The 26,803-nt window shown below is 34.3% G+C and overlaps 1 protein-coding gene across 3 annotated transcripts in view; it reads left to right on the top strand.

The window, feature by feature from the left end:
• LOC106666008 (glutamate receptor ionotropic, NMDA 2B) overlaps window positions 1-21,120 on the top strand; it is a 206,115-nt gene extending 184,995 nt beyond the window's left edge. Inside the window, exons 10-18 of one of the 3 annotated variants that reach the window (XM_024230406.1) lie at window positions 2,874-2,997; window positions 5,171-5,331; window positions 7,745-7,926; window positions 7,982-8,217; window positions 10,629-10,819; window positions 15,663-15,755; window positions 18,819-18,944; window positions 19,045-19,092; window positions 20,735-21,120. In XM_024230406.1, the coding sequence (XP_024086174.1) occupies window positions 2,874-2,997; window positions 5,171-5,331; window positions 7,745-7,926; window positions 7,982-8,217; window positions 10,629-10,819; window positions 15,663-15,755; window positions 18,819-18,944; window positions 19,045-19,092; window positions 20,735-20,774 (1,201 nt within the window). In that variant the 3' untranslated portion in view covers window positions 20,775-21,120. Of the gene's footprint in view, window positions 1-2,873; window positions 2,998-5,170; window positions 5,332-7,744; window positions 7,927-7,981; window positions 8,218-10,628; window positions 10,820-15,662; window positions 15,756-18,818; window positions 18,949-19,044; window positions 19,093-20,734 lie in introns of those variants that run through there. The other 2 variants (XM_024230407.1, XM_024230408.1) reach the window with 2 other exon arrangements.
• Window positions 21,121-26,803: the final 5,683 nt, after the last annotated feature.

The raw sequence follows: 26,803 nt of genomic DNA, 5'->3' as shown, positions 1-26,803 counted from the left end.
ACAACTTCAAACCGCCCATGTTGAAGAATGGAATCTTGTTTCACAAAACAAAATTTGTTTGCTTATTTATTCGATGCCTAGGAGACTTAAGGCTAACGACGCCAGATGCTTATTGCACGTTATTAACATCAAAACTATAATAAACCGTTAGTTAGATTCCCGGACATGTCGGCCTGGAGGGTAACGAACATGCGGACGAGGAGGCGAAAGCCGGTACGTCCCACCCTCCGGATCGGACCATCGCGAACAGGCCCCCTGACGCTAAACACGCAGTAAAAAATATGATAAACGAAAGATGGCAGCGTCAGTGGGCGGGATCGTCGGAGAGGCTCTTGCGAGTCAAGAGCACGACCGGTACATGGCCCTCAGAGAACCTGAGCACGGACGAGGGATCGTCCTCACCCGACTGAGGGTTGGCCATACGCGGTTGACACACGGGCACCCGCTCTTCGGCCAAAGCCCGTGCAGGTGCCCCTTATGAAGAGAAAGGTTGATCGAAGTGTCCCACTACTGATGGGACCAATACTGGAAACATGTCATGCCTTCGCTCCCTACAAGGAGCGTGTAGGGATGCCATCGAATCTGAAAATGGTACTCGAGCATGGCAGTGGGTTTTATGGGTCCCCTGTTCCGCTTTTTAGGGGAAATTGGGTTTTTTTTTATTGTATATAATATGTCTTATGTATTGTGTATCTATATGTTTTATCTGAGTGCATGTATTTATTAGCGTCAATGGCGAGGGGTAAGGGTGAAATGCAAACTAAACCCCTGAAGATGATCTCAATAAAGATCGAAACGTTGGCACGATAAAGAAAATGTTTTTCTCAAACCAACATTAAGCACTTTGAGCCCTGAAGATGATCTCAATAAAGATCGAAACGTTGGCACGATAAAGAAAATGTTTTTCTGAAACCTACATCACACCAGACCGCATCTCATGATTTCTGAATAATCATCGATTGACGGTCACTAATTACCACACATATATACTTGAAAACCGATTTTCCGATCGAGTTTGAATTTCTCGCGTTACACACAAAAAAGTCATAAAAATGTCAATCACTTGTTAATTGAAAAGTTAGAAAATTCGTAGAAAATTGATGTTATGTTTGGCGAGGGGTAAGGGCGAAATGCAAACCTTTGAGCTCTGAAGATGATCTCAATAAAGATCGAAACGTTGGCACGATAAAGAAAATGTTTTTCTGAAACCTACATCAAACCAGACCGCATCTCACGATTTCTGAATAATCATCGATTGACGGTCACTAATTCGAATCAAAAACCGATTTTTACGATCGAGTTTGAATTTCTGGAGTTGCACACAAAAAAAGGCATAAAAATGTCAATTACTTGTTTCTGTTGAAATAGAAAATTGATAAGTTATGTTTTTTCGTGACTCGATTTTCGACACAAAACTTATTATAAAAAAAAATATAAATAAATGAAAATTTTAAAAAAAACGTAAAAAATCTATCCTGGAGTGATCCATTTCCAGGTGATTTTTAACTTCATTTTAATTACTTATTTTGTTCGAAGTACGAATGGTAATTATTCTACGAAGGTCCAGTTATTTCTTATGCTCAGACGTCATTCCCTATACAAATGGTGAGAGTCTTCAGGCATGGGAGACGAGATGCAATTTTCTCAACCAAAGATTCACTAGAACCTTGTTTCTCAACTTTCAAAACATTTGTATATGATTTCTAATTCTCCATATCTTATATGACCAATTTTATTCTACACTGAAAGGGTTTGCAGTTTCTACAATGAAATGTATGTAGCAGAGGTATCACATGTAAATAATAGACCTAATGAATCGGATGATATTATGCTAGTGCCTAAATTGTGTAATTGTTTAAGAAAAACGCCACAACGTTTTGTGATAGTATATTTTCTAATTTCATTAGTATATAAGGAGTATCTTATTTGTCGAAATATTGAATTACGTCCTCGGCGTCTCGTAAGAAAATCATCCCCGGGGGGCTGACAGGCCGTGTCCCGAGGGCAGGAAATTAATCTTAGTTTGAAAACGTTAACCGTGACTCCGCAAAATCTCCAGGGATGATTTTTCTCCTGGTCTTCCTCGTCTAGTTGACCCGGTACTGGAAGAAAACGGCTTTAAAAGATGGTCCGGGAAGATTTCTAATTTCCCCATCCGCCGACCTCGCCCGTCCCGATTCGTAAACCGTTATAATAGGGGCGTCGGTGGCCGCAACGGCGCGTTGACACGGCGCTCATCTCTGTAAGGTAAAGGTCCCGGGTTCGAATCCAGCGGCCCTGCATTCGAACCCGACATACTTCCAAATGGGCTTTTTTTCAAAAACACCGGCACCCCGAGGGTTGATATAACCTCTGCTGTTGCGAACCCTCGTAAAAAAAATGTGTTTGGGCTGGTCGGGGATCCGGGTTTTACAGGATTCAGGAAAATTGACAGTTTGATTTTTTTTAACATCAACATATTTTCGTTTTTCTTTTAAAACAATCCTACTTACATTAGTCGTTGGCTCTTGTGTATGTATTTATTGCAATGTAGAAAAATTATCTATGAACCAACTATTGTAATTTGTCCGGAGTAAATTGAACCGATCAAAGTCCATAATCGTCTCGGATTTAGGACAATGAGAAATCAAAGCACTGGAGAGCCCAACTGTAAAAACACCATTTTCAAACTATCAAGTGTTTATCTTGCTAAGTAAAGTCAAACAAAAAGTAAAGTCAAAGAAATCACAATTTTAACGCTTTAACAACCTATTAAAAATTTAGGTTAATTACACGATTGTAAATATTTACTAAAGTCAAATCACAGTTTTGTCTGTTCTATTCTTTGCACACCTAGTTCACTTTGATTTATAACATAAAACTCATGTTTTCAGATTTATGACGAACATGTGGGCCATGTTTGCTGTTGTGTTTCTTGCCATATACACTGCCAACCTGGCAGCTTTCATGATCACGAGAGAAGAATATCACGATTTCACCGGAGTCGACGACAACAAAGTAACTCTCAAAGTTTCTTAATACATTTCGAAAATAAAATACTACTTGGTGAAAAATAATTAATAAATGTACAGTTTTTGCAAAATGTAAAATTTTTTTTTATAATTGTTGCCGTTTTCGAGCATCTGAGCCTAACCAACAGCAAGATGAGCCGATGTAGATGTAGATGTAGATATAGTTTTGGGGTATAGTATACTGCGCCCTTTAAGAGCTATTGTATCCCCCGTGCTCTGCCTAAAGCACATCGGTGAGTCCTATTTCATCAAGAAACTTGATTAATAGGCCTGGTTTCAATGGTTGAAGCTCTTCTATGGTCACATTATACATCTCAAAGCATTTCCTCCTGCGGGCTAGTGTAGCTTTGCAGTTTGTTAGTAAATGTGTTGTTGTCTCTTCTGCTTCTTTGCATAATCTGCACGTGCCATTTTGGATTATTCCAACTTTCTTTAAGTGGCCATTTAACTTGCAGTGTCCTGTTAGGAATCCTATTAGGATTCGCAGTTTATTTCTGCTTCCCTTGACACATTCTGTAATTTCTTTCCTTCCAAAATTGGCTAGAAGATTGTTGGATTGTCTGTCTAATTAGTGAATTCCAAAGTTCCCTCGTTTTGTTTTTGTCCTTCTGTCTGAGATACTCGTTAATAGTGTGGGTTCCTATGCCACAGAAAGGTTCAGGTCCTATCAGCGGTGCAGCAGCCCCTTTTCTTACAAGGGTGTCCGCTTTCTCGTTGCCTTCTACTCCCATGTGTCCTGGGACCCAACAGAGGCTGACTTTATTCTGCGTACCTAGTATGTTTAGTTTGGTTTTGGAGTTCAGCACCATCCTTGAACTAATGATATTTGAGCTTAGTGCTTTGATGACTGCTTGGCTATCTGGCATGATAGCTATATTCTTGTTTTTGTACCCTTTACTTAGGTTGAGTTGGGTACATCTTTCGATTGCATGAATCTCAACTTGGAACATACTGGTGTATTTTCTCATGGGTTCTGAGTATTTGGTTCCAGGTCCAAATACTCCTGCCCCTGTACCTTCTTGTGTTCCAGATCCATCTGTGTACCAAAGGATGGTGCCATTTTTGAAAGAGCTGTTTCCCTCTCTTTCCTATTCTTTTTTGGTACCCAGGTTTCTTCGGAAGTTTTGGTTAAATTCAAACATCTTGTTCATGTCGTCTCTTGGAGCCATGAGTATCGGATGGTCTTTCCATGGGCTATCTCTCCATTTTAGTTTTATTCCTGTTGGAGGTTTCTCTTTGGTAAAATTAATGATAGTTTCCTGCGCTATCCTTATTACCATGTGCTATTGTAGGATATGTTCTCATTGCTCCCGTTATGCAGATGCTTGCAAGTCTCTGTATTTTTGTGAGTTCTTTTTTTTGGTTACTTGTTCTGCTTTATCAGCCCAGGCTATAGCTCTGTATGTAAGTAAAGGTCTTACTATCATGGTGTACATCCATAGCAGGGTTTCCGGTCTGCATCCCAGTTCCTTCCTGCTATTCTTCTGCACACCATCAAAGCTCGCGTCGCCTTCTTGATGGTCGAGCTGATGTGTTTCTTATATGTTAGTGTTTTATCTAGCGTGATGCCCAGATATTTGACTTATTTTTTATTTCTATCACGGTGTTATTGGGTGTTCTTTCCCTCATGTGCTCAAGTTCCCTTTTCCGTGAAAAAGCGGCTATAGTTGTTTTATAAGGGTCGATTCCTAACTCAGAGGTTTTACACCATTATTCTGTGATTTTTAGTCCCTCTTGGATTATATCACAGAGAGTTTCCTCGAATTTTCCCCTGGCTGTCAAGACTATATCGTCCGCATATCCCTGACATTTTATCCCTGAATGATCCAGTGTCTCGAGCAGTTCATCAACTGATAGGCTTCATAGAAGAGGTGATAGTATCCCTCCCTTGACTGCTAACTTCTATAGTATCTGTTCCTATATTCGTTTCGGCTATTCTAGTTCTTAGCAGTTCTCCAATCCATCTGGATGTGGTTTGGTCTACGTGTTTTTTCCCTAGGGAGACCTTCATTGATACATGAGATGCATTGTCGATGGCTCCCTCAATATCGAGGAACGCGCAGATTGCTTTGAGCCGATCAGAAGCGACTAAAATACAATTTCACCATCCTTCACACCTCAATAAAACGATTTCTTAAACTTTTTAATCTTTGTTGCAGCTTTCGAAGCCATACAGTCAAAAGCCGATGTACAAGTTCGGCACGATACCGTGGAGCCACACAGATTCGACGCTCAAAAAATATTTCAAGGAGATGCACTCGTACATGAGGCCGTTCAACCGTACCTCAGTGACCGGGGGAGTGGATTCCGTAATAAACGGGTAATAAATTCTATACTGTTTCAACTGTTAAAAAACATTAATCCTTTTTTGTAAGCAGCTCAAAAACTACAGCCAAAGCTCCACCTATCGATTTGCACTTCATAATTAAAACTACTCTGAGATATAAAGAAAAATGGCCACCACAGAGGTGCTAAAGGAAATTTTCCCAAGTTGGCTACCAAAAAAATACACGCTGGTTTAAATACTGAAACTTATGAAACATTCCAGAAGGTTGTGACTGACACATGAGCAAACAAGAATCACAAAGGTTATCGGGTAAAGTACTTGAAAGTAGAGATAATGCTACGAACTTAGACATAAATCACAAATTGAACTCTCTGATGTAAGTTTTGGGTATGTTAGGTCCACTGGTATAAACGTTACAAACCTCGATAATGGTCAAAAGAATCAGTTAGGAAAATATTATACAAAATAAACTTTTAAGAAACACCACTTGTCAAATAGAAATGATAAATGATGGAGTGAGTGTGGTGTTCAATCCTTTTTAAAAATTATAGTTCCTACTCACAGTAAGTTTTTTAGACCTAAAACTGTGTATAATAAACAACCTAATAGAAATAGACGTATATAGAAAACCCACAACTACAGACACTATGATACCAGCGGATTCTTCCCACCCATGGTCCCAAAAGGCTGCTGGTTTCATTTGGCTCATAGACCGGATGTTAAAACTTCCGCTAACACCTGATAACTATAAAAAAGAATTAAAAACTATTAAAACCTTAGCAAAAAACAACGGGTATCAAGAAATATTTATTGATAGGTTGCTAGTTAAAAGAATAAAAAAATTAACTTTAAACGAATCAACAATAGGACTCAGCCACCCCACCACAAATGAATCATTAGGTGTCCGTTGTTTGCCATTCATTGGTGAATTATCGGAAAAAGTTAGTAAAATTTTTAAACAAGAAGATTTTAGAATAGCTTATAGAAGTACGGGTTCACTTAAAAACATCCTCTCAAAACCTAAAGACACGGTAGACAACTTGGCAAAAAGCAGGGTTTACCAACTCATTTGTAATGATTGTGATATTAAATATATAGGACAAAGCGGTAGAGAAACAAAAACAACAGTAAAAGAACACTTGCCTAAATCGAGCAAATTTTCGGAATTTAAGGACCATCTAAAAGAAACAAAACTTAATTTCAATTCAAATCTAAATACAAGAGTGTTACATAGTTTCAACAAAGGGAAAGAATTAGATTGGTTTGAGAAATTTGAAATTAAAAAATGTAAAATTGAACATGGTGATAAATGCATTAATAATATAACAGATATTGATCTACCTCCGATTTTAAATATGTACATAAATAATATCGAACATCCAAATAATTAAACTAATTATTTTAATTGTTATTATTTTTATAGTAATTTAATAATATTAAGTATTTACTATCGTAGTATAATATTTATTTGTGTTATAATTTCCGCGTTTCGCACGTTGAAATTGAGCGCCCTTATAAAAATCAGCTGCTAATTGGAACGTCGCGTTGGCATTAGCGGGCTCACTTTGGCACTTCATGCCGAGAGACGTGGTTGTAGAAGTCCTTCAACCTGATGATGAGCTAAAAGGCTCGAAATCCGGATCATTGCAAAAAACTTACTGTGAATAGGAACTACCACTTGTCAAAGTCGTACGCCTGTCTTGTTGGCTTGATCAATCTTCGATAAATTAATACCTGATTGACAGAAAATTCCGCGTAAAACGATACCTCATTTGTTAAAATCGGCTGAGTTATTTAGAAGTTATGTTATTAACAAATAGGCTAATTGAAACAAGAACAAGCAGGAGACGAAAGAGAACATAAGCATGAAAACATAAGCATGTTGTCAATAGAACAAAGACATTCTATTAACCCGCTATACTATTTTTGAGTAAAAATGTTAAAGCATTTTATTTGGCAAAGATGGTGAAATTCTTTAGGCTTTAGTAATTTCAGCGCAGCAGTTTTTACCGGATCACTAGAACGAGAATTGTGGTAAACGGCATCACTCTACAAATGCAGCCTTTTCTGCCGACAACGTTCATTGTCGGACGTGTCTGGAGTTAGGTTGAACGGAATTGGCTATTTTTCCGACTCAGAGGTCAATTCACGATAAAGGAATTTGTTTCCGAAGAACCTCTTTCGATTCCACCGATAAAAAGGATCTTACTTGGTAGAAGTCCGCCGTTGGACTTAAATCGTTATACTTGTTGAATAGAGGTTCATTTCGCCTTCCTCAAGAAAGTTGCTGATTTTTCTTTACAAAGTATTCAGTTTTTCTATAAAATCTACTATAAGGAAAGAAATTGAAATCATTGAAATAATAAATTTTGTTAAAAATAAAGACCTATTTTTCCTTTTTGCTGATAAAATTCTAAAAGTTTTATGTCACATTTATGTGTTTTAGGGATTTAGACGCATTTATATACGACGGTACAGTTTTGGATTATCTGGTTGCTCAAGATGAAGACTGCCGCCTGTTGACGGTTGGCTCCTGGTATGCGAAAACCGGCTACGGCCTGGCATTCACCAGAAACTCGAAATATCTGCAGATGTTCAACAAGCGACTACTCGACTTCAGAGAAAACGGTATGACGTCGAATTGTTAATAACGTGTCCAATTCTTAATTTTATTTATGATTAGGCGATCTTGAGAGACTCCGCAGGTACTGGATGACGGGGACATGCAAACCTGGCAAGCAGGAGCACAAATCATCCGATCCTTTGGCCCTGGAGCAGTTTCTGTCGGCTTTCTTGCTTCTCATGGCAGGCATACTGTTCGCAATGTGCCTCCTTCTCCTAGAGCATATCTACTACAAATACGTGAGGAAACACCTCGCTAAAACAGACAGAGGGGGTTGCTGCGCGCTCGTCAGCCTTGTAAGTCGTGCATTATTTTCTGTCTATTCGATAAGTCTAAGAAATTTACGATCCTCAGTGGTCGACGTCTGATTTGTTGGAGTAAAGTAAAATCGTCTAGAGTCAGACATGGTTCGTTATTTCGTCAAAAACACATGTCTGTTTACGGACTAACACTCAGCCTTACGCGTCCGTCCCACTCGGCTCTTTTTCCTTAAACCTAGTCAGCCACGCAACTGTTGACCAGCACTCCGTAAACTGCAGTTTTTAATTTACTCTGGCCTACCCTCTTCCCCAGAATTTTGCCCTTTTGACGTTTTCCACTTCAATTTTCGACGGTACTGCTCTTGGTAGCTGTTTGAAAGAGTGAGGATCAAAAAGTACGATATGGAAAGCTTTTCTTCTTGGTTCGACCTTCTCGACCAGAGCGCAGGTAGCTTCCACTTGTTTCTCCTCTCGAAAAGTAAGAACTTTTACTTCCTTTACCTTCCGCTAGGCATCCGACATCTAGGTCATTTCAGCCCCCAATTAAGTCTATATTCTATTTACCCTTTCAAACACTACATTCATACAAATAAATACATTCATACACATAAATACATCCATACAGTACACTCGTTTCGTTTGGTCGGTGGAGTACTTGATATTCCTCCACCGACCTAAACGCAAACTAATCTAGATTGGCGTCGATGGAGTACTTTTATAAATAACCGTCATCGACCCCGAACACACACGCTTACGCTCCCAAGTTCGACGGGCGATGATGACGTTATATTTGACCCTCACCCCTCTCTATTCACGCTAATAAATACATGCACTCAGATAAAACATATAGACATACAACACATAAGACATATTATATACAATAAAAGAACCCAATTTCCCCTAAAAAGCGGAACAGGGGACCAAGAAACCCGCAGCCGTGCTCGAGTACCATTTTCAGATTGGATGGCATCCCTACACGCTCCTTGTAGGTAGCCAAGGCATGACATGTTCAGTATGTGGGACACATCGATCAACATTTCTCTTCATAAAGGGCACCTGCGCGGGCTTTGGCCGAAGAGCGAGTGCCCGTGTGTCAACCGCGTATGGCCTATTCTTAACCGCTTAAGGACGATTCCTTGAAGTTGAGAATCAAGTGTTCTAGTGAATCTTTGGTTGAGAAAATTGCATCTCGTCACCCTGCCTGAAGACTCTCACCATTTGTATAGGGAATTACGTATGAGCATAAGAAATAACTGGACCTTCCTAGAATAATTACCATTCGTACTTATAATAAGTTTTGTGTCGAAAATCGAGTCACGAAAAAACATAACATCCATTTTCTATTTCAACAGAAACAAGTAATTGACATTTTTATGCCTTTTTTTGTGTGCAACGCCAGAAATTCAAACTCGATCGTAAAATCGGTTTTTGATTCGAATTAGTGACCGTCAATCGATGATTATTCAGAAATCGTGAGATGCGGTCTGGTGTGATGTAGGTTTCAGAAAAACATTTTCTTTATCGTGCCAACGTTTCGATCTTTATTGAGATCATCTTCAGAGCTCAAAGGTTTGCATTTTGCCCTTACCCCTCGCCATTCACGCTAATAAATACATGCACTCAGACAAGACATATAGACACACAACACATAAGATATTATATGCAATAAAAAACCCCAATTTCCCCTAGAAATTTATTTAGAAATCGTGAGATGCGGTCTGGTGTGATGTAGGTTTTAGAAAAACATTTTCTTTATCGTGCCAACGTTTCGATCTTTATTGAGATCATGGGCACGCAAGAATGGCACAATTGCACAGAAGACAAACACTTTGAGCCCTGAAGATGATCTCAATAAAGATCGAAACGTTGGCACGATAAAGAAAATGTTTTTCTGAAACCTACATCACACCAGACCGCATCTCACGATTTCTAAATAAATATCGATTAACGGTCACTAATCACCACACATTCTCCTAGAAAGCGGATGTTTCCAGTATGTGGGATACATCGAGCAACTTTTCTGCGCGGGCTTTGGCCCATGAGCGGGTCCCCATGTGTCAACCGCGCATGGCCTATCCTTAATCGCGTAAGGACGATTCCTCGTTTCCGGCTCAAGTTCTCGGGCAACTTTAAAGTAATTAACACTACGTTTTCCTTTTCTCCCGTTCATTATTTATTAATTTATTTCTCTTCCCGTTGTTTTGTGCAAACAACAGTTGGTATGCTAAAACGACTTGACTGGTTGGTCTATGCGATGTTTTGTCTGCCGAGTCCTGTTTATATCGGTTTAAAGTTTATAAATATATTTCAGCATATATAGCTGCTTACATAAAATTTCATCAGCGTGTCGGTCTATTGGTTACTATGATACCATATATCCAAGCTGTTTGCAGTCTTTGTTTCGAGTTAAAATATAAATTAACACAACTTCTTTTCCTATTTGACAGAGTATGGGAAAGTCGTTGACGTTTAGAGGAGCGGTTTACGAAGCGCAAGGGATACTCAGAGACCACAGATGCCAGGATCCGATCTGCGACACCAGACTGTGGAAAGTCCAGCACGAGCTTGACCTAGCCAGGAGGCTGATAAGACAGCTGGAAAGGGAAATGGAGTCTCAAGGGATAAAACCGTCGCATAAGTAAGATTTTTTTTTACCGAAAACAGCTTTAAAAAATTCTAATAATTTATCTGCCTAATATGGGTGTGCTCCCTGTGTGTTTTCGTAGATTTTTATTTTATTTATTGACTAAAACCTGAAATTTAAATAAACAAATTGTTTAAAGAAGCAGTGTGTCTTAAATGTCCGGACATTTGAGAAATTATGACATATATCTTTTTTAATATGCAATAATAATAAAATAAAACTTTAAATAACAATATATTTTAAAACCAAGCTTTTCTAAAGTGAGTAGTTTTAGAATGTGTTTACAAAAGGTTGATTTTGCCAAACCACCTCACATTTTTTGTTTCATACACTTTTTGAAATGTTCTTCTTTATTTGACCACACTTGACTTTTTTCAGACACTGTTTTGTATTTTCCTTTTGTCGTTTTCTAAGGAACATTTTCTTCTTTTGTTTATAAATGATTTGTTACTCTGTAAAAGATTCATATTGAACACACACTTTTTATCCAGTGTGTGGACACGTTTTAGTGGATTGACACACCTTTTATCTGCATGGACTTTTTTTTCGGTCTCACCTTTTTGCATTTATATCCACTGGTGATATCCAGCGAATTTTAGCTTTTGAAACACACAAAGACAAGGGAGTAGTCGGCTCGGAGTTGGTCAAAACCAGAGGTGCAAACTTTTATCTAAACTGGATTTGTTTTTAACAAAAAAAAAAAGGTATAACAAAATTGAAATTAGAAAAGATACAGAATGTCTCAAAACTACTTACTTTTTAACTGTGCAAACTGCACTGAATGGTTTAAGGTTTGAACAGCCTGGTTGGTGTTGGTCCGTCTGTTCTCGCTTTTACTGTGATAATATCCAGAAGAAATGTTGAAAACATTTGGCAACATCATTCACATCTCAATTATAGACATTTGTAATATAAATATCTGTCTTTATATACAAATACACATACACACACAAAAAAAACACATACATACATGCATACACACACACACACACACACATATATATATATATATANATACATATATATATACATACATACATACATACATACATACATACATACATACATACATACATACATACATACATACATACATACACATATATATATACATACATACATACATACATACATACATACATACATACATACATACATACATACATACATACATACATACATACATACATACATACATACATACATCTGAAAACTATAGGTTTTTATTTATTGTGTGAACGAAACTGGACTTCGAAGAGGTGGGTATATAATTGAGGGGGTTTCTCGGTGGCGGCGATGAAAGATGGCTAATATTCACAAGTTGTATATTTGTCTACATTCATTCGATGAATTAGCTATATTAATTTTTCTTTGTATGTGTTTTATTATTCCAATGGATATCTTGATTCAATCGTCGTTGGGCTCTCAGAGTAAAAAATGTAGATAAGGCTTGGGCGGTAGGAATAGGATGTATCGAGATCTTCGTATTTAACATTTGGAAATGGGATCGGATCTGGAAGAAAGGAACGTTTACGTCGTTGTGGATAGTGAACCAAGTGACATAGCAAGAAGCTTTGACAAGCTCAGGACTTTTGATCGGAAGGATTAGATTCACTGGATATCGGATGGCCCAGCGAAACTCCACACTTCCACTTAGTATGTTCAAATTGGTTTTACTTTTGACTTGTTCACAGTTAGTTAAGTTTTGACAGTCAAATAGATTTCGTTCATAGTTGTCCAGTTTGTTATGTGGTTACCTGCCGAGTATTTTGTGGGGATTATACTTCAGTATGTCGTCTAAGTATAGACATAAGTATCTGACGTGAGTTTAAGTCTAGTTTAAGCGTTGGTAATATTCCGTGGATCCCTCAATGTAGAAAGAGGAAAACTGAAATAAATTTATAAATTGAACTAGTGGTCAAACGATAATAACTACGATTGAAAAAACTAATAATTTATAGAAAAACAGAGAATAAAATTAAACCTTAAGCCAATAACCTAAATTTGGAAAACAACTAAATTTTTGAAAACTTTTTGAAATGAAAATTGCGCTAGCGCCAATAGATAGATAACATGCTTTATTTACATTGAAGATAAGCATTACATAATATACAGTTCACTAGTTTTCGTGGTCCGCTTGACCAATTAATATCTTTCAATTAATTAAGGCTTTTAGTTGAGATAAAAAAGTCAGTGTGACGAGCGGGATTCGAACTCACGATCTTTGGCTTAAATACGCCGCTGCTCTACCACTTGAGCTATCGTGACTTCGATCCACTCGGGCACTAACTTACTATCTTAACCCCACCTTTTGAATTTTCCCATCTTTTTGCCATTTTTCAAATATCGTGTAATTTATTTGATTCTCGGGACAAATAAAATAACCACGGAGAGCTTTAGGGAAGTATACTTCATTTTAATTCATTAAATTCGCTATTTTTCGTGATCCGCTTGACCAATTAATATCATTCAATTTATTAAAGTTTTAAGTTGAGATAAAAAAGTCAGGGTCACGAACGGGATTCGAACCCACGACCTTCGGCTTGATACGCCGCTACTCTACCACCTGAGCTATCGTGACTTCGGTCCACTCGAGCACTAACTTCGCATCTCAACCATCAATTTTCCCTCTTTCTTTCTTTTTTATCTCGACTAAAAACCTTAATTAATCATATACAATATTAAAAGTATTTTACAGCATGGATGATTATCCGTCTGCCGGAAGTTGGCTGTTCTTTTTCAGGGGTGCGAAAAAGAAAAAAGAAAAATAAACTATATAATAATAGTAATGATAGAAAACTATAAATAAAAACTAAATTATAAAAGCTATCTGATTTTAGGTACAACAAGTTAAACAATTATAACTCGGTATTGTGTTCTTACCTACATTGCCAAACATGACGTGCATAGTATGCTAGACCTTTCGACCGCTCAATATCCACATATTTAACAGATCAAGCAACTGTGACCTAGAAAGCGATTTATACCCTAAATACGCGACGCTCTGACAGTATGGGACACTGGGCAAAAAAATGAGAGATATCTTCCCTAGCTCTTAGGTTACAGATCGCGCGCAAAAAATTTCCGTCGTCTTCCTTCCATGGCACAGAACTGAGTAACACTTGCTCGCATCTGATTTTAAGTAGCCATCAAAGAGTCGGAAGTTTCATAGAACCACTAGCTTGAACGTTTAGATTAAATGTTGCCTTATAGTAGCCTATAGCCTTAAAAAGAAGATAACTATTTGAGACCTGAGCTCGATGCTCACAACTCACACTATGTTGATCACGTAGTTTGCACAAAAGTTCCACGGTATAATTGGGCCAACACGAGAGGTTTTCTAATCACTAGCTTACGCCAATATTAATCTACCGTAACAGAAGAAAAAAGGTGACCCATATACATAAGACATATGTTGTAAAGGAAACAACAAAAACCTTTTTAGGGCTAAGAATGTCGAGGGCTCTTCTCATTCTTCTTTTTTTTCCTACCATTCGGGGCGCTTCCTTAACTGTTCTCTCTAATCTGTCCTTCTCTTAGGGGACCGCGATAGCCGAGTGGTTAGCATGAGAGACTCTCACGCCGCGGTCGTGGGTTCGATTCCGATTTCGATTTCGAAAAAAAAAATCTGTCCTTCTCCTTTCGTGCTTAGCACTTCCATTTTTTTTCTTACTGCGCATATTTTCAAATGTATCGTGGTAAGTCAGAGATCTTTGTTGCTGATGTATACTGGACAATATTTGTTCTCGGGTAAATGCATTGTGGCTACATTTGTCATCAATCAGTGTTTTATAAACTACAATCTTCTTGGGTTTTGTAGGTTGGTAGGAAAGGATTCGAGAAAGAAAAGATAATAACAGTATCATCTTGATAAATGGGAAAGGATGATGGAGACTCCAGTTTGTATTGGTCTGTTATCTAAGTATTTGTTGCCCCACTCACTTTGAAGCAGCTGTCTGTTGCATAAGATCCCAATATGCCAGTGTGCCAGATCTGAATTTCCACCATTTATTTTGTCGACAAGAAAGATTTTCCGCTGTGAACAAATTTATATTAAATATCACAAAATTCCCTCAAAATTTAAACAAAGCCTGAAGTGCCTTTTGGACAAAATTGGTTGTACTCTAAGCCTGTCCATGTTACGTTCGTTAAAAAAAAAACATAATTTCCATCCAGGGTAATTCCAACAAAATTCTAAACCTTCGAAATCCAGCGATTCAGGCATGGACCCAGTTCCACGCAAGTATGTTTTTTAGTTTCAATTGTAAAACATTTTCATTAATTCTTTACATCATATTTACACTTTCGTCTTACGAGATTTAACAATTGTTAAAAAAAAGTTCATTTCCTTATTTGTTCGAACAATTGATGGAAAAGAATTGATTCAATTATTTTGCTACTTTATAACTAGAACTAGGCGAAACCTCTTAACTCTTTACCTATTTAGTATAAACTGGCGAATAGAATAGTAGGTTTTGTCTTAATTTTAACCATCATCAATATAAACTTTTGTTCATAGTTTCGCAAGATTGATTTCGGGATCGTCATTGCTAAAGTAGTCCTCTCTGTTCTGTATGAACGAAATGTAATCAATGAAATCGTTTCAAAGGATGTATGTTGCGTTTTTATATGTACACAATTCCATGATATATTAATAATTTCAACGGCGACAATCTGAAAATTTACAAAACAATTTAGTTATGAGACTTTTTTTTATTACTGTCTTGGCAAATTTTATTTTGGAAACCCTTCCCTTCTCCGAGCCGATCGTACCAAATCGAAGACAGACACACGTCTCGGGAACCACAAAAGTACAGAGTTGTCGTATTTTTCGGAGGAGGCGAAAACATGCGGAACCGGAAACGTGCTGTTGGCTCCAGTGCGCAGAACCACAGCCATCCCCAATACCGTCTGACCTCGCATCGACTCGGTAAGTCAAAGACAAAAAAACGGATAATTATGAAAAGAAGAATCAAAAACTCATCTTTTTTATTTGTGTTTTGTTGTTTTAATGTTTGGGTTTGTGTATTGTTATAATTTACTCATGCATGGGCATGTTTTCGCTTTGCAGACTACCACAGCTTTTAAGCACACCTTTTTTACTCACATTTCCCAGTTTAGCAATCCTCTATATCTCATCTAGTCTTATAACTGAATTTTACAGCAGCAGCTTATTTATTGTGATTTGATGTAAAAACTGTTTATAATTAACATTGGGTATTATATTTTATTTTATTTATATTAACATTGGGGTAACATTAATATTGAACTGTAGAATTTTTGAAGAAACCTACTTTCTTTTAAATCATAATGACCCGCATCTTCGTATTTAAGGGTAGATACCACAACATGCGATTCTTTCATTAATAATAAATACTTTTTCTCTTATGTAATCTATAAGATATCACAAATGATTATTCAGAATCGTGAGATGCGGTCTGGTGTAATGTAGGTTTCAGAAAAACATTTTCTTTATCGTGCCAACGTTTCGATCTTTATTGAGATCATCTTGAAGGCCTGGGATTTACAAACATTGTTTACATTTAACAAATACATTTAGGATGTGGAAAAGATAATGTATACAATGGAAAATATATTTTTTTTATATTCAATCAAAGTATTTCTACTCACTCAAAGTGTTTCTTTTCTGCGTAATTGTGCCATTCTTGCGTGTCGTGTTGAGAGTGGCCGTGAGATATTGCTGTTTTACAAGTACACAGAAAACAAACACTTTGAGTGAGTAGAAATACTTTCATTGAATATAAAAAATGATTGGCATTGTATAAATTCACTTTTGCTAATAATTTTTTATCTGTTTTCTGTGTACTTGTAAAACAGCAGTATCTCACTGGCACTCTCAACACGACACGCAAGAATGGCGCAATTTCGCAGAAAAGAAACACTTTGAGTGAGTGGGAATACTTTGATTGAATATAAAAAATATTTTTTGCATTGCATAAATTCACTTTTTTCCACATCCTACATGTAATTGTTATATGTAAACAATGTTTGTAAATCCCAGGCCCTGAAGATGATCTCAATAAAGATCGAAACGTTGGCACGATAAAGAATTTTCTGAAACCTACATCACACCAGACCGCATCTCACGATTTCTTTATACTCATTAGTGAAATTAATTTTTGCCGTACAAATAATAATTGTTTCTTTTGCCCTTCTCGATTTAGCGTAGCAAAATCTGTTTAATTTTTTATAAAAACAAATGGACTTGTAATATATCCACAAACGAAAATTTAGGTTACCTACCACTTGAAAAACAATTTCATGTTTAAATTTTTTTTATGGAATTGAAAAAATGCAATATTTGATCGTAGAGCTCATGCTAAAAAAAATACAGTCAATTTGTTTAGGTTGAATGGTTATGAATATAAATACATATTTCAAATATTTTGTTAACTTTTAGGACCGGCAAACATCATTGGTCGTCGCTATTCCTCTATTTCTCAACTTTCTTGCATTTTAAACCGTTGATTTAATTTCCCGTTACTTCAGCCAAGTAATGACGTTGTAAGATATACCGATTACCAACTTTCTCTTTTCTTTGTACCTCAAAGCCTTGTCAATTATGGATAAAATAACGCAAATAACAAACATAAATACACAGAAACAAAGCAAAAACATAATAGTCTGGTTAGCATACTACCCCAGTATACTCAAAATTGCTCGGTGTAATTGGGGATGACCCAAATATTCACGCTAATAAATTACATCCGCACACCAGACTTCGTTCACACTACCCTAGAGTAATGTCAATATGCTTGGGGTATTTAAACGTAAGTCCTTCATTCCAGCTAATAAATTACATTCTCACATCCATCCATACTACTACAGAGTACTGGATGTTCCTCTGGTTATTTAGGGATACGCCCCTCCATTCATCCAAATAGATACATTTTTTCCAATAAATAACATCACATACATGAAAGTACAAATTTCTTTTTATGTTAAACGTTAGTATTACCTGGGGTACCCATCTAAACAACATCTATCTTCTATTTAAAAAAAATATTATTGAGGTGTTTTATACAAATTTTAATTTATATTACTTGACTAATTTGTAAACTAAAATTTATCTAAATACCAAAAATACACATTTAAAATAATAACCTTTGTTATTTTTTTGTAAATAATATATTGTAATTTCTGATCAATCCTATACTCAAGTTGAGTAATTAATGTCGATGGAAATAACACGACCAAAATATTTATTTTCCTCATCAATAATGCATATTTAGACGTTCGTAAGTATATCATTTCCGCCTTGATATAATGTTTTTCAAAAATTTACAAATTGTACATATTTTTCCCATCTGCCGTTACCGATTCGCCTGATATACTGGTAACCAGTTTTCATACTAAACCTTGTCAATTGTTAAGCATTTTTTTGCCCGGACTTGACCATCTTTTATGTTTCAAAAAAAAACCCGCATAATTTGTCATAATGTAAATAATGTCATTAACAGCAGCCTGCATATCGCAGTAATTGTTTTGGCTTTCACTTTGCGCTTTTCTATTATTTCTGTTTCATTTTACCTTTTTACGCCGGAGATATATAGTTTGAAAAATGGAAAAGAAATTAATCGTAGAGTAAATAAATAGTAGAAAACAGTTCATAAAACACAGTAGACAGGTATATAAGCACGATGCATTTTATTGTTTCTCATAGTAAAATATAAATTGTGACATACAGGATGGCCTAAACTATTAATATTAATTTTTTTAAATATGTGATAAGAAATTTTTATCTTTTAAATAATAAAATATATATAATAAATATTTACAAGATTGTTTTATTGTAAAAAAAATCCAGAATAACAAATGTTTAGACTAATTAAAATCATACCACATATGTTTGAATTTATATGAGGTTAGCAAAGAAACTATGGCCTTATAAATATGAAAAAAATCGAACATACATCTAAGAGATTATAGCATTGAATTTTTAGACAAGTTATGACATGTTGTATATTTTCAGGCTTCCATGCTGTGACAACATAATCAGGAACACAGAAGTTATGCGGACCAGGGATATGACCAGGAACCATATAACGACAACAGAATACGGAGGCAGGTTCTGCGCCTCGACCCCTCAGCTGTACAGGTGAATTCTTTTTTCGATTTAATCAACTTTACTTCAAAATGATCCACCAGGATATTCTTTCGAAATTTATACGTACTAACATACAGCAATTTTCATGCAGGTCAAAGAGAAAAAAATTTAAAACGAGGAGTCACCCAATACTGCTGAGGTATTTGATTACTGGTTTGGAAAAATGTGTAACAACCTAGATCAATTGTTACACTATAATGTTTTATAATATTTAATGAAATTTGTAATGAGAACAGGACCTCACAGATTTTTAACAAAAGTATTTTACATAGGCACACTAAAATATCAAAAACAACACAAAAATTGGTGTGGTATGTAAAAACTGAGAACCTTGATCCTTAATTAATTTCCTTTTAAAATATATTTTATACAAATATTTAGCAAGTAATAAACACTATTTTATGTATGGTATAAAAATCAAAATTGTTAAATTTATAGTTTTGGGTGTATCGTTCTTCCAGAGCATTTGCGACTAACTAAGCTCTTCAAATTTGTGAATGTACTTTAAATTGTGTTGATGTTTAAAACCCTCTGCAAAATGAACACAATTAAACACGTTTATTCTGTAACAGGGATATGTATTTTGGACTGTGAATTCAGAAATCTGTGATCCGGGTGCATGAGTATTTTCCGTTTTTGTTTTTCTGTATCTAAAACAGAATTACATTAAAAATGCAAAGCTATCTGAAATAATTCAGTTTTTATGAGGTATTAGCTCTCTTTTATGTGAAAACCCAGCTATAACGAGCCGCGGCAATTATATAAATTAAATTATCAAAGGATTGTTCCCTGTAAATGGATTGCTTAACTTCCCAAAGGGAGAATTCACAAGGATTCAAGCCTATGAAGGAGGAGACTAACTCGGGGCAATAAAAATTCAGTAATTTGCATTTGTTTTAAAACAATTAAAGGGTTTGGTATAAATAAATCAGTCCTCCTTCTTTCTTATGATGTTTACTAAGGCACTTTTATGTTGTAGTTTTAATTTCATAATTATAAAAAAAAATCAAATCACTCATTAGCTTACACAAAAGAAGAAATAAAAGCCATTTATAAAAGAAAAACGTCGGTGCCTTTCCTAACTTATAACCCTGTCCTACCTCTCCACATGGTGGTAAAAAGCAGAAATGTACCAGAGCACTAGAAAAAATGTGCTAAACCTTAGCCCATGACTCGTTTGCCCAGCAGACCTCAAGAAAATTAAAAACTATGCAACAGTTGTACATGAGTAATAATCAGTATGACTAATCTGCCTTTTATAAGATTTATTTTTTTTTTATTACAATGGATACCAGGAACTGGAGGAGTTCCCTTCTGAGCACTGCAGCTGTACAGCGTACTTTATCTCTGGCTCCATTTTTTGAGGGCTCGCAACACAAGTGGACATTTGAGCCCCCGGTGTGCCGGTGTTCTTCCATCGAAGAAACTCATTTTTGAAGGGGGTCGGGACCAAATTCAGGGTCGCTGAGATCTGATCCCGCTCCTTCCATTGATGTGTCAATTTCTTTCAATTGCGGCCGCGGTCCGCTTAGGCGTCAGAAAAAGTCCAGAGGCAACGGTGGGGATCGAACCCACGACCGCGGGATCTACTAGCCCAGAGTCTGACGCCTTAACGACTCGGGTACCGCGGCCCCCCGAAAGATTTATATTAATAAGAAGCCGAGTGAAATCAGCATAACATGATACGAACTTGATGAATCTTTAGAAAATTTAGGTGTTTTTTTTACGTCTCGCATTTTTTAAATATATTTTACTAATTGTACAATGTGTTTGGCTTTCAGTGGCAAGACGGAGATAGCGGAAATGGAAACAGTTCTGTGATACGTGGAGACCAACGAGCGCAGCCTCCAACCGACCCTGAATTACAGATTTCCGGTCTGGTAGCTAAAGCCCTCCTGGGGTCGCTACGTCCCCACAGTGTCACCGGTGCACAACTGCATCAACAGGATCAAACCTGAGAATACGGACGAAAAACTTTGAAAATTTTAATTAAGGGCTACTTAGAAACTTTTCAGACTGCGAACTACAAAATTCATTAGTTAGGAGAATCCGTGCGAAGAGGAAATTTATTTTTGTACAGATACCAGGAATTTTTTTCTCCTTGTGTCACATTTTACCCTCGACGAAGAAATGAAAACTTTAGGAAAATAAAAAATATAATTTACAATGCGAAGTTCAATACTTCAGATTACATTCTGTTTTGGAAGTAATATGACGATATGATAAAATGATCATTTGGAAATCGTGAGATGCGGTCTTGTGTGATGTAGGTTTAAAAAACATTTTCTTTATTGTGCTAACGTTTCGATCTTTATTTAGATCATCTTCAGGGCACAAACTGTTTGTTTTTTTGTGATGATGTGTCGGTTGTGTTCGTGTTGCGAGTGTTAATAAGTGTTAGTAAGCACACGACTAACCTTAACGCATCTACACAGAGAACGCACACTTTGAGCCCTGAAGAAGATCTAAATAAAGACCGAAACGTTGGCAAGATGAAGAAAATGTTTTTCTAAACGTACATCACACAAGACCGCACCTCACGATCTCCAAATAATCAGTAATTAACAGTCACTAAATACAACACATATTGAACAAATTGATTCAAAATTGTTCCAAAAAATTCGCAAGTAATGAAAAATAAGTGTAAATTCAGCATAATTGAATATTTTCATCTTTCACAAAAAGGAGCTTACTACCTAGGATCATCAATGAATATGGTGATGACTTAGACCCGACACGACCGATCTACTTAAAATTATACATCGATACACAATGCTATAAATTTATACTTTTACCTTTTAAGTAAGTCAAATCCCAAAACAAGTCATTATTAATTGACTATCATTTACAAGTAACGTCAATAATTTCAATTAATAAAAAATTTTCACATTGGGCGCAATTTTCATCATTCGGATTAATTTTAATTTTTATTGTATAAGTAACATCACTTATTTAAAAAATATACTGTTGAAGTTTCAACCTTATTTGATTTACAATTTAAAGAAATTCAATAGGAGTTATGAAATTTTAATAACCACATCAGTTAAAAAGTCGGCATTTTATTTTTAATAATATTTGTATTTCAGATCTTAAAAATGTGTATAAAACAAACCTGAACTATTAGTTTTAAAAAAAACTTTTTCTTACCTGCTTTACTAGTTTTTGGGCGTAGATTTTGTCACTTGTTTTATACCAAATCTTATTTTTATAAAATACCGCTTATTATTTTCTTACACTTGAAAAAAACGTTTAAATACATGCTCCATACAGACAGAAAATTATTTCGAAAAATTATTTAAATGACTTCAAATATTATTTTTTCGACTCCTAGGGCCCAGTAGTAAGAAGTCATCCAAGTATCGCTACAAAAGTTTCATTAAAATATCTGATCCCACTTCCGCAGCTTCCTCTTGTCTGCATATATTTATAATTTTTTCAAAAATGTTTCTTCTTAAAAAAGATAAATTATTAATTTTACGTTGACTGGACAAAATTGGCCTAAAATTAACATTATGCCTTCTAGATCAGCAATTATTAGAAAAAATTATACAACAATATCAAATTTTATAGTATTTTTAACGATATAATCAGTTATTCATTAATTAGATGTTATTCCAAGGTAGCCCCATGGATTATTACAATACAATAAAACAATCAATCAACAATTTCATTGGCGCGGATTTATGAAAATATAATTGAGTTCGCAGTCAAAGCCAATGGGAGTGATATAGAAGAGAAAAAATTAGATTCATTAAATTGATTTCAAAGTGATTTAAACGAAACCACGTCGAAACCAAAAAATATTTACATATCTCTTTTTATGTAAAAAAAAAACTTCGACACTTTTAAAAATACAAAACTCAACGTTTCCTTTGGCAGAAGGCTTTAGGTTTGTTTTTTTAAAAGAAGATAGTGCCAAAAATTTCAACATGGTTTAGGTAAAATCAATATAGATTTAAAACCAAAAACTAATAGGTAAAGACAAAAAAATGAAATCCTAAATCTTTTTTGTACAGTACAATTATTGAATGTATTAGTCTAGCTTTTAGGTATCGCTCAAATCAGAAATATTATATATGACAAGTATTTTGTGTATGTACGGTGTATTATATTTATATATGTGCCTGTATTACGACGAAAACACTCCACAAAGAGTTTTTTTGGGGGAAAATGAAACGTTTTAAATTATTTCTGTTTTTTAAAGAAAAAACAAAAAAATACGGTGTGTAATTGTTTATAATGTATTAGATCTTCTTACTTTGTGCCAGCACGAATTGGTGAAAGGCGGCGTTTTTTTCTAAATAAGGAAATATATATGTATTTTAAATGTATAAGCAAAGATGTTTTCTAAATCTAATAACGATATAAAAAATATATAATATTTTATTAGCATATAAAGTGTACGTATACAATTTTGAAATGTGAATGTCAAGTTTATTATGTTCTTAAAGACTCAGTTTTTCTAGAAATTTTATTGAAAAATGTACATGAGCAAACTTTACAATTGCTTGTTTCGAACTTGAGAAAGGATTGGTCCTTCTAATAAGCCGTTCTATAAAATAAAAATAAAATGTTCCTCGAGGGTGTTGGGTAAAAATCATCAGCGAAAAATATCAGGGTATTATACATAACTGTGCTGTTGATTCCATTTCATCCGAGAGATTGATTATCCTTTTTTTAAATAAAAGACATTTTCTATCATGTTTAATCAATCTGAATTAATTACAAATATTTCTTATCAATAACTTCTTTTCCAATTTTTCTTAAACTTATAGACAAAGCAATAAAATATATTTAAAAAAAAAATTTCTAGGTGAGCTCTTCTCATAGTTTCTAGATGTGTAGTGTTTTTTATAATAAAAATCGGTGTTTGTTCTGCATCTGTCTTTATACTAAATTGTGTCTTTTTAGAAGAACAAGAAGAAAAAATAAATAAATAAAAAAGTTTTTGTATTTTCATTTAAACAAAAAATAAAATATAATTAAACATTAAGAGTAGAATAATTCTTTATATAGCGTCATACGGGTTTAAATAACATTAAAAATTGTTTTTAACTTCTATACGTATTAAAAAAACTTGCTCATGTGGCTGTGGTCTTGTATCGTCTTTAAAAAACTAACCAAGCAAAGATGATTCAGCCGTGGGGCCGGTTTGGCTGTCTCGTCGAGTTTTATTTTTCTCAGATTGAGAAAGAATTAATGAAAAACCAACTCGATTTTATGGAACGACACGAAATTATAACAATAGGGAGTCAATAGATTATTAATATTTATTTATTTTGATATTTTTAATTTTTTTAAATTAATTTAGTTATTTTTGGATTGCTGAGTAATTCTGCCACCAAGACCATAAGTTATTAGACGTAGCCGGTTCCCAAATAATTGTGATTATTACTTTCTAAAGCCTTCCTTTAGGCTTTATTTCTTCTAAATTGTTTATTGTTTTTTATGAATACAATAAACAAAATTGTAAATATTGTGTGTTTAAAATGTGCTTTGTTCTCATTAAAATACTATATTTGGAAAAAAAATTATATTAAAAAAAACTAAATCCTACGAAAAAAAATTTAAAACGAATCTCGAAAAATCTTTAAAAACACATTTTTCTGTAAGTAAGTGTAAATGAACATATAAGAAAATAGGTCATTTGTTCAAAGATTTTTTATTAACAATTGTAGAATAAACAATTATTCAAAAGTTCATTTATAAGAAAGACAAACCCTTTCTCAAGCAGACAATCGTAATTGTAGTTTGCTTTTAAGAATATTATTTATTAAATAGCTTATAGAAAGGAAGACTAATCTGGCAGATTTTTGTTCAAAGATTAAATTGACAATAGAAAATGATTAAATTATTCATGAGAAATTGGAAATTATTTGAAGCAATCATTGTTCTTTTGTTCATATTGTTTTACCATTACGTTTTTACTTTATTTTTAATGTTATACTTTTCTGTAATCAACAGGCTAAAAGAAGCTAATTTTTTCTTGATAATTTAAAGTTATTTGATTTGGGTTTTAAGGCCAATTTTAATTCTTAACAGTCTTTTATGCTTCTGTAATGTTTTCTGTGAAATAATATAATCTTGCTTTAAATAATAGTTATGTATTTTCGAGGCAAATGTTACAAATATTTAAATTTTATCTATTGAGTTTATATTTTCTTAAAATACTATATAATAATAAAAATTAATAGTAAAAAATTATCTAATTTAAATTATGGTTAATATATATATATGGTCGGACATACGTTAAAAAATTGCAAGAGGTTAATACTAAAAAATAAATTATGTGAATTTTAAAGATTTTAGAAATCAATTTGCCGCTCAAATCCCCTGAATATCAGGATAGTCACTTTTTTTAATGTGAAGAAGTGATGGAGGGAAAAAGTGTTAAAGATTTATAGAGTGTACATACATATATACAAAATCTATTGAATATTATATATATATGTGTATTATTTATAACAATCAATGTAATATGTATATTATACATTTATTGTACAAGCTTATATCGAACATGAATCGAGGTAATTATCGCTACGGGGTCGACCCGATAAAGGTTATTAATCGTGTCAAAGAACTAATGGTGCTTCTGAGGTTATTAAAAAAACTCTCGGATAAATGTTTTCTTTAAAATGTTTATAAATGTTTTGTTTTAAAAAATGTTTTGCTGTTTACCAATAGCAGTATTATTAGATACTTATAACACTGTAATATTGAAAAAAAAAAGTTTAAAAAAAGGAATAGATTTTGTAGTTTATCTGTTATTGCTAATCGTATTTTTATAAAAATATACATTTACTTTTTAATCATAAATATATATTTACATAAAAGAAATAAATTATGTCGTCCTCATAATAAAAAAACAAAGAAATATGAAAATTGTTGAATATATGGAAAAATAATGTCCATGTGTAAAGGTCAATCAAATTTAATAGTTGTTAAATAATAAAAAATATATAATTATAAATTTATTATAATGTGTATAAATAATGGAAAAAAATTTAATATTTTATATGGTGTTGTGATAAATTAATTTCTAACGCTAAGATTTATTTAATCAACCTGAGTCACAACATGTAACCAGACGAGAAAGGAATTAAAAGACACTGCCAAATGAGCGTTGGATCCCTGAATTCTGGAATAAGTAATGATGAAATATTAATTATTTGTAAAATTACAGATCCAAGAAACTATACAATGTCTGCAATTTTGTAAAAAAAAATATTTTTTCCATTATTTGTAAAAGAAAAAAAGGTTATAACTAGTTAATTAAAAACTAATAACTAAATGGATTATTTAAAAAAAAAGAACATGTAAATACTACTAAAAAGGCATACTAAATACATAAATTGAAAAAAAATTCACAAACTGATACCTTAAACCGTTACAAATTAAAACCCAACAAAAATTAATTATGCATGTGGGGGAAAAAGATTGAAGTAAATAAACGTAAATAGACGTTGTTTTATTTGGTATTGTACTGAAAAATGGCAAAAAGGAGGGAAAATTCAAAAGGTGTGGTTGAGATGGCAGGTTGGTGTCCGAGTGGATCGAGGTCACGATAGTTCAAGTGGTAGAGCAGCGGCGTATCAAGCCGAAGATCGTAGGTTCGAATCCCGCAAGTGCCATTGACTTTTTTTCATCTCAACTAAAAACCTTAATTAATTGATTTGTTATATATTGTAATGATTGCAATGATTTAGTCATACCTCATGATTGAATTAATTATGATTAAATCATATAATGATTAATTTACTCATGACTAATTCAATCATGNATATATATATATATATATATATATATATATATATATATATATATATATATATCCTAGCTGTTCCTTTTCG

The sequence above is a fragment of the Cimex lectularius genome, unplaced genomic scaffold (assembly GCF_000648675.2).
Source record: "Cimex lectularius strain Harlan isolate CLEC.00 unplaced genomic scaffold, Clec_2.1 scaffold49, whole genome shotgun sequence".
In the NCBI taxonomy this organism is placed as follows: domain Eukaryota; kingdom Metazoa; phylum Arthropoda; class Insecta; order Hemiptera; family Cimicidae; genus Cimex; species Cimex lectularius.
This window is presented reverse-complemented; position numbering and strand designations above follow the sequence as displayed.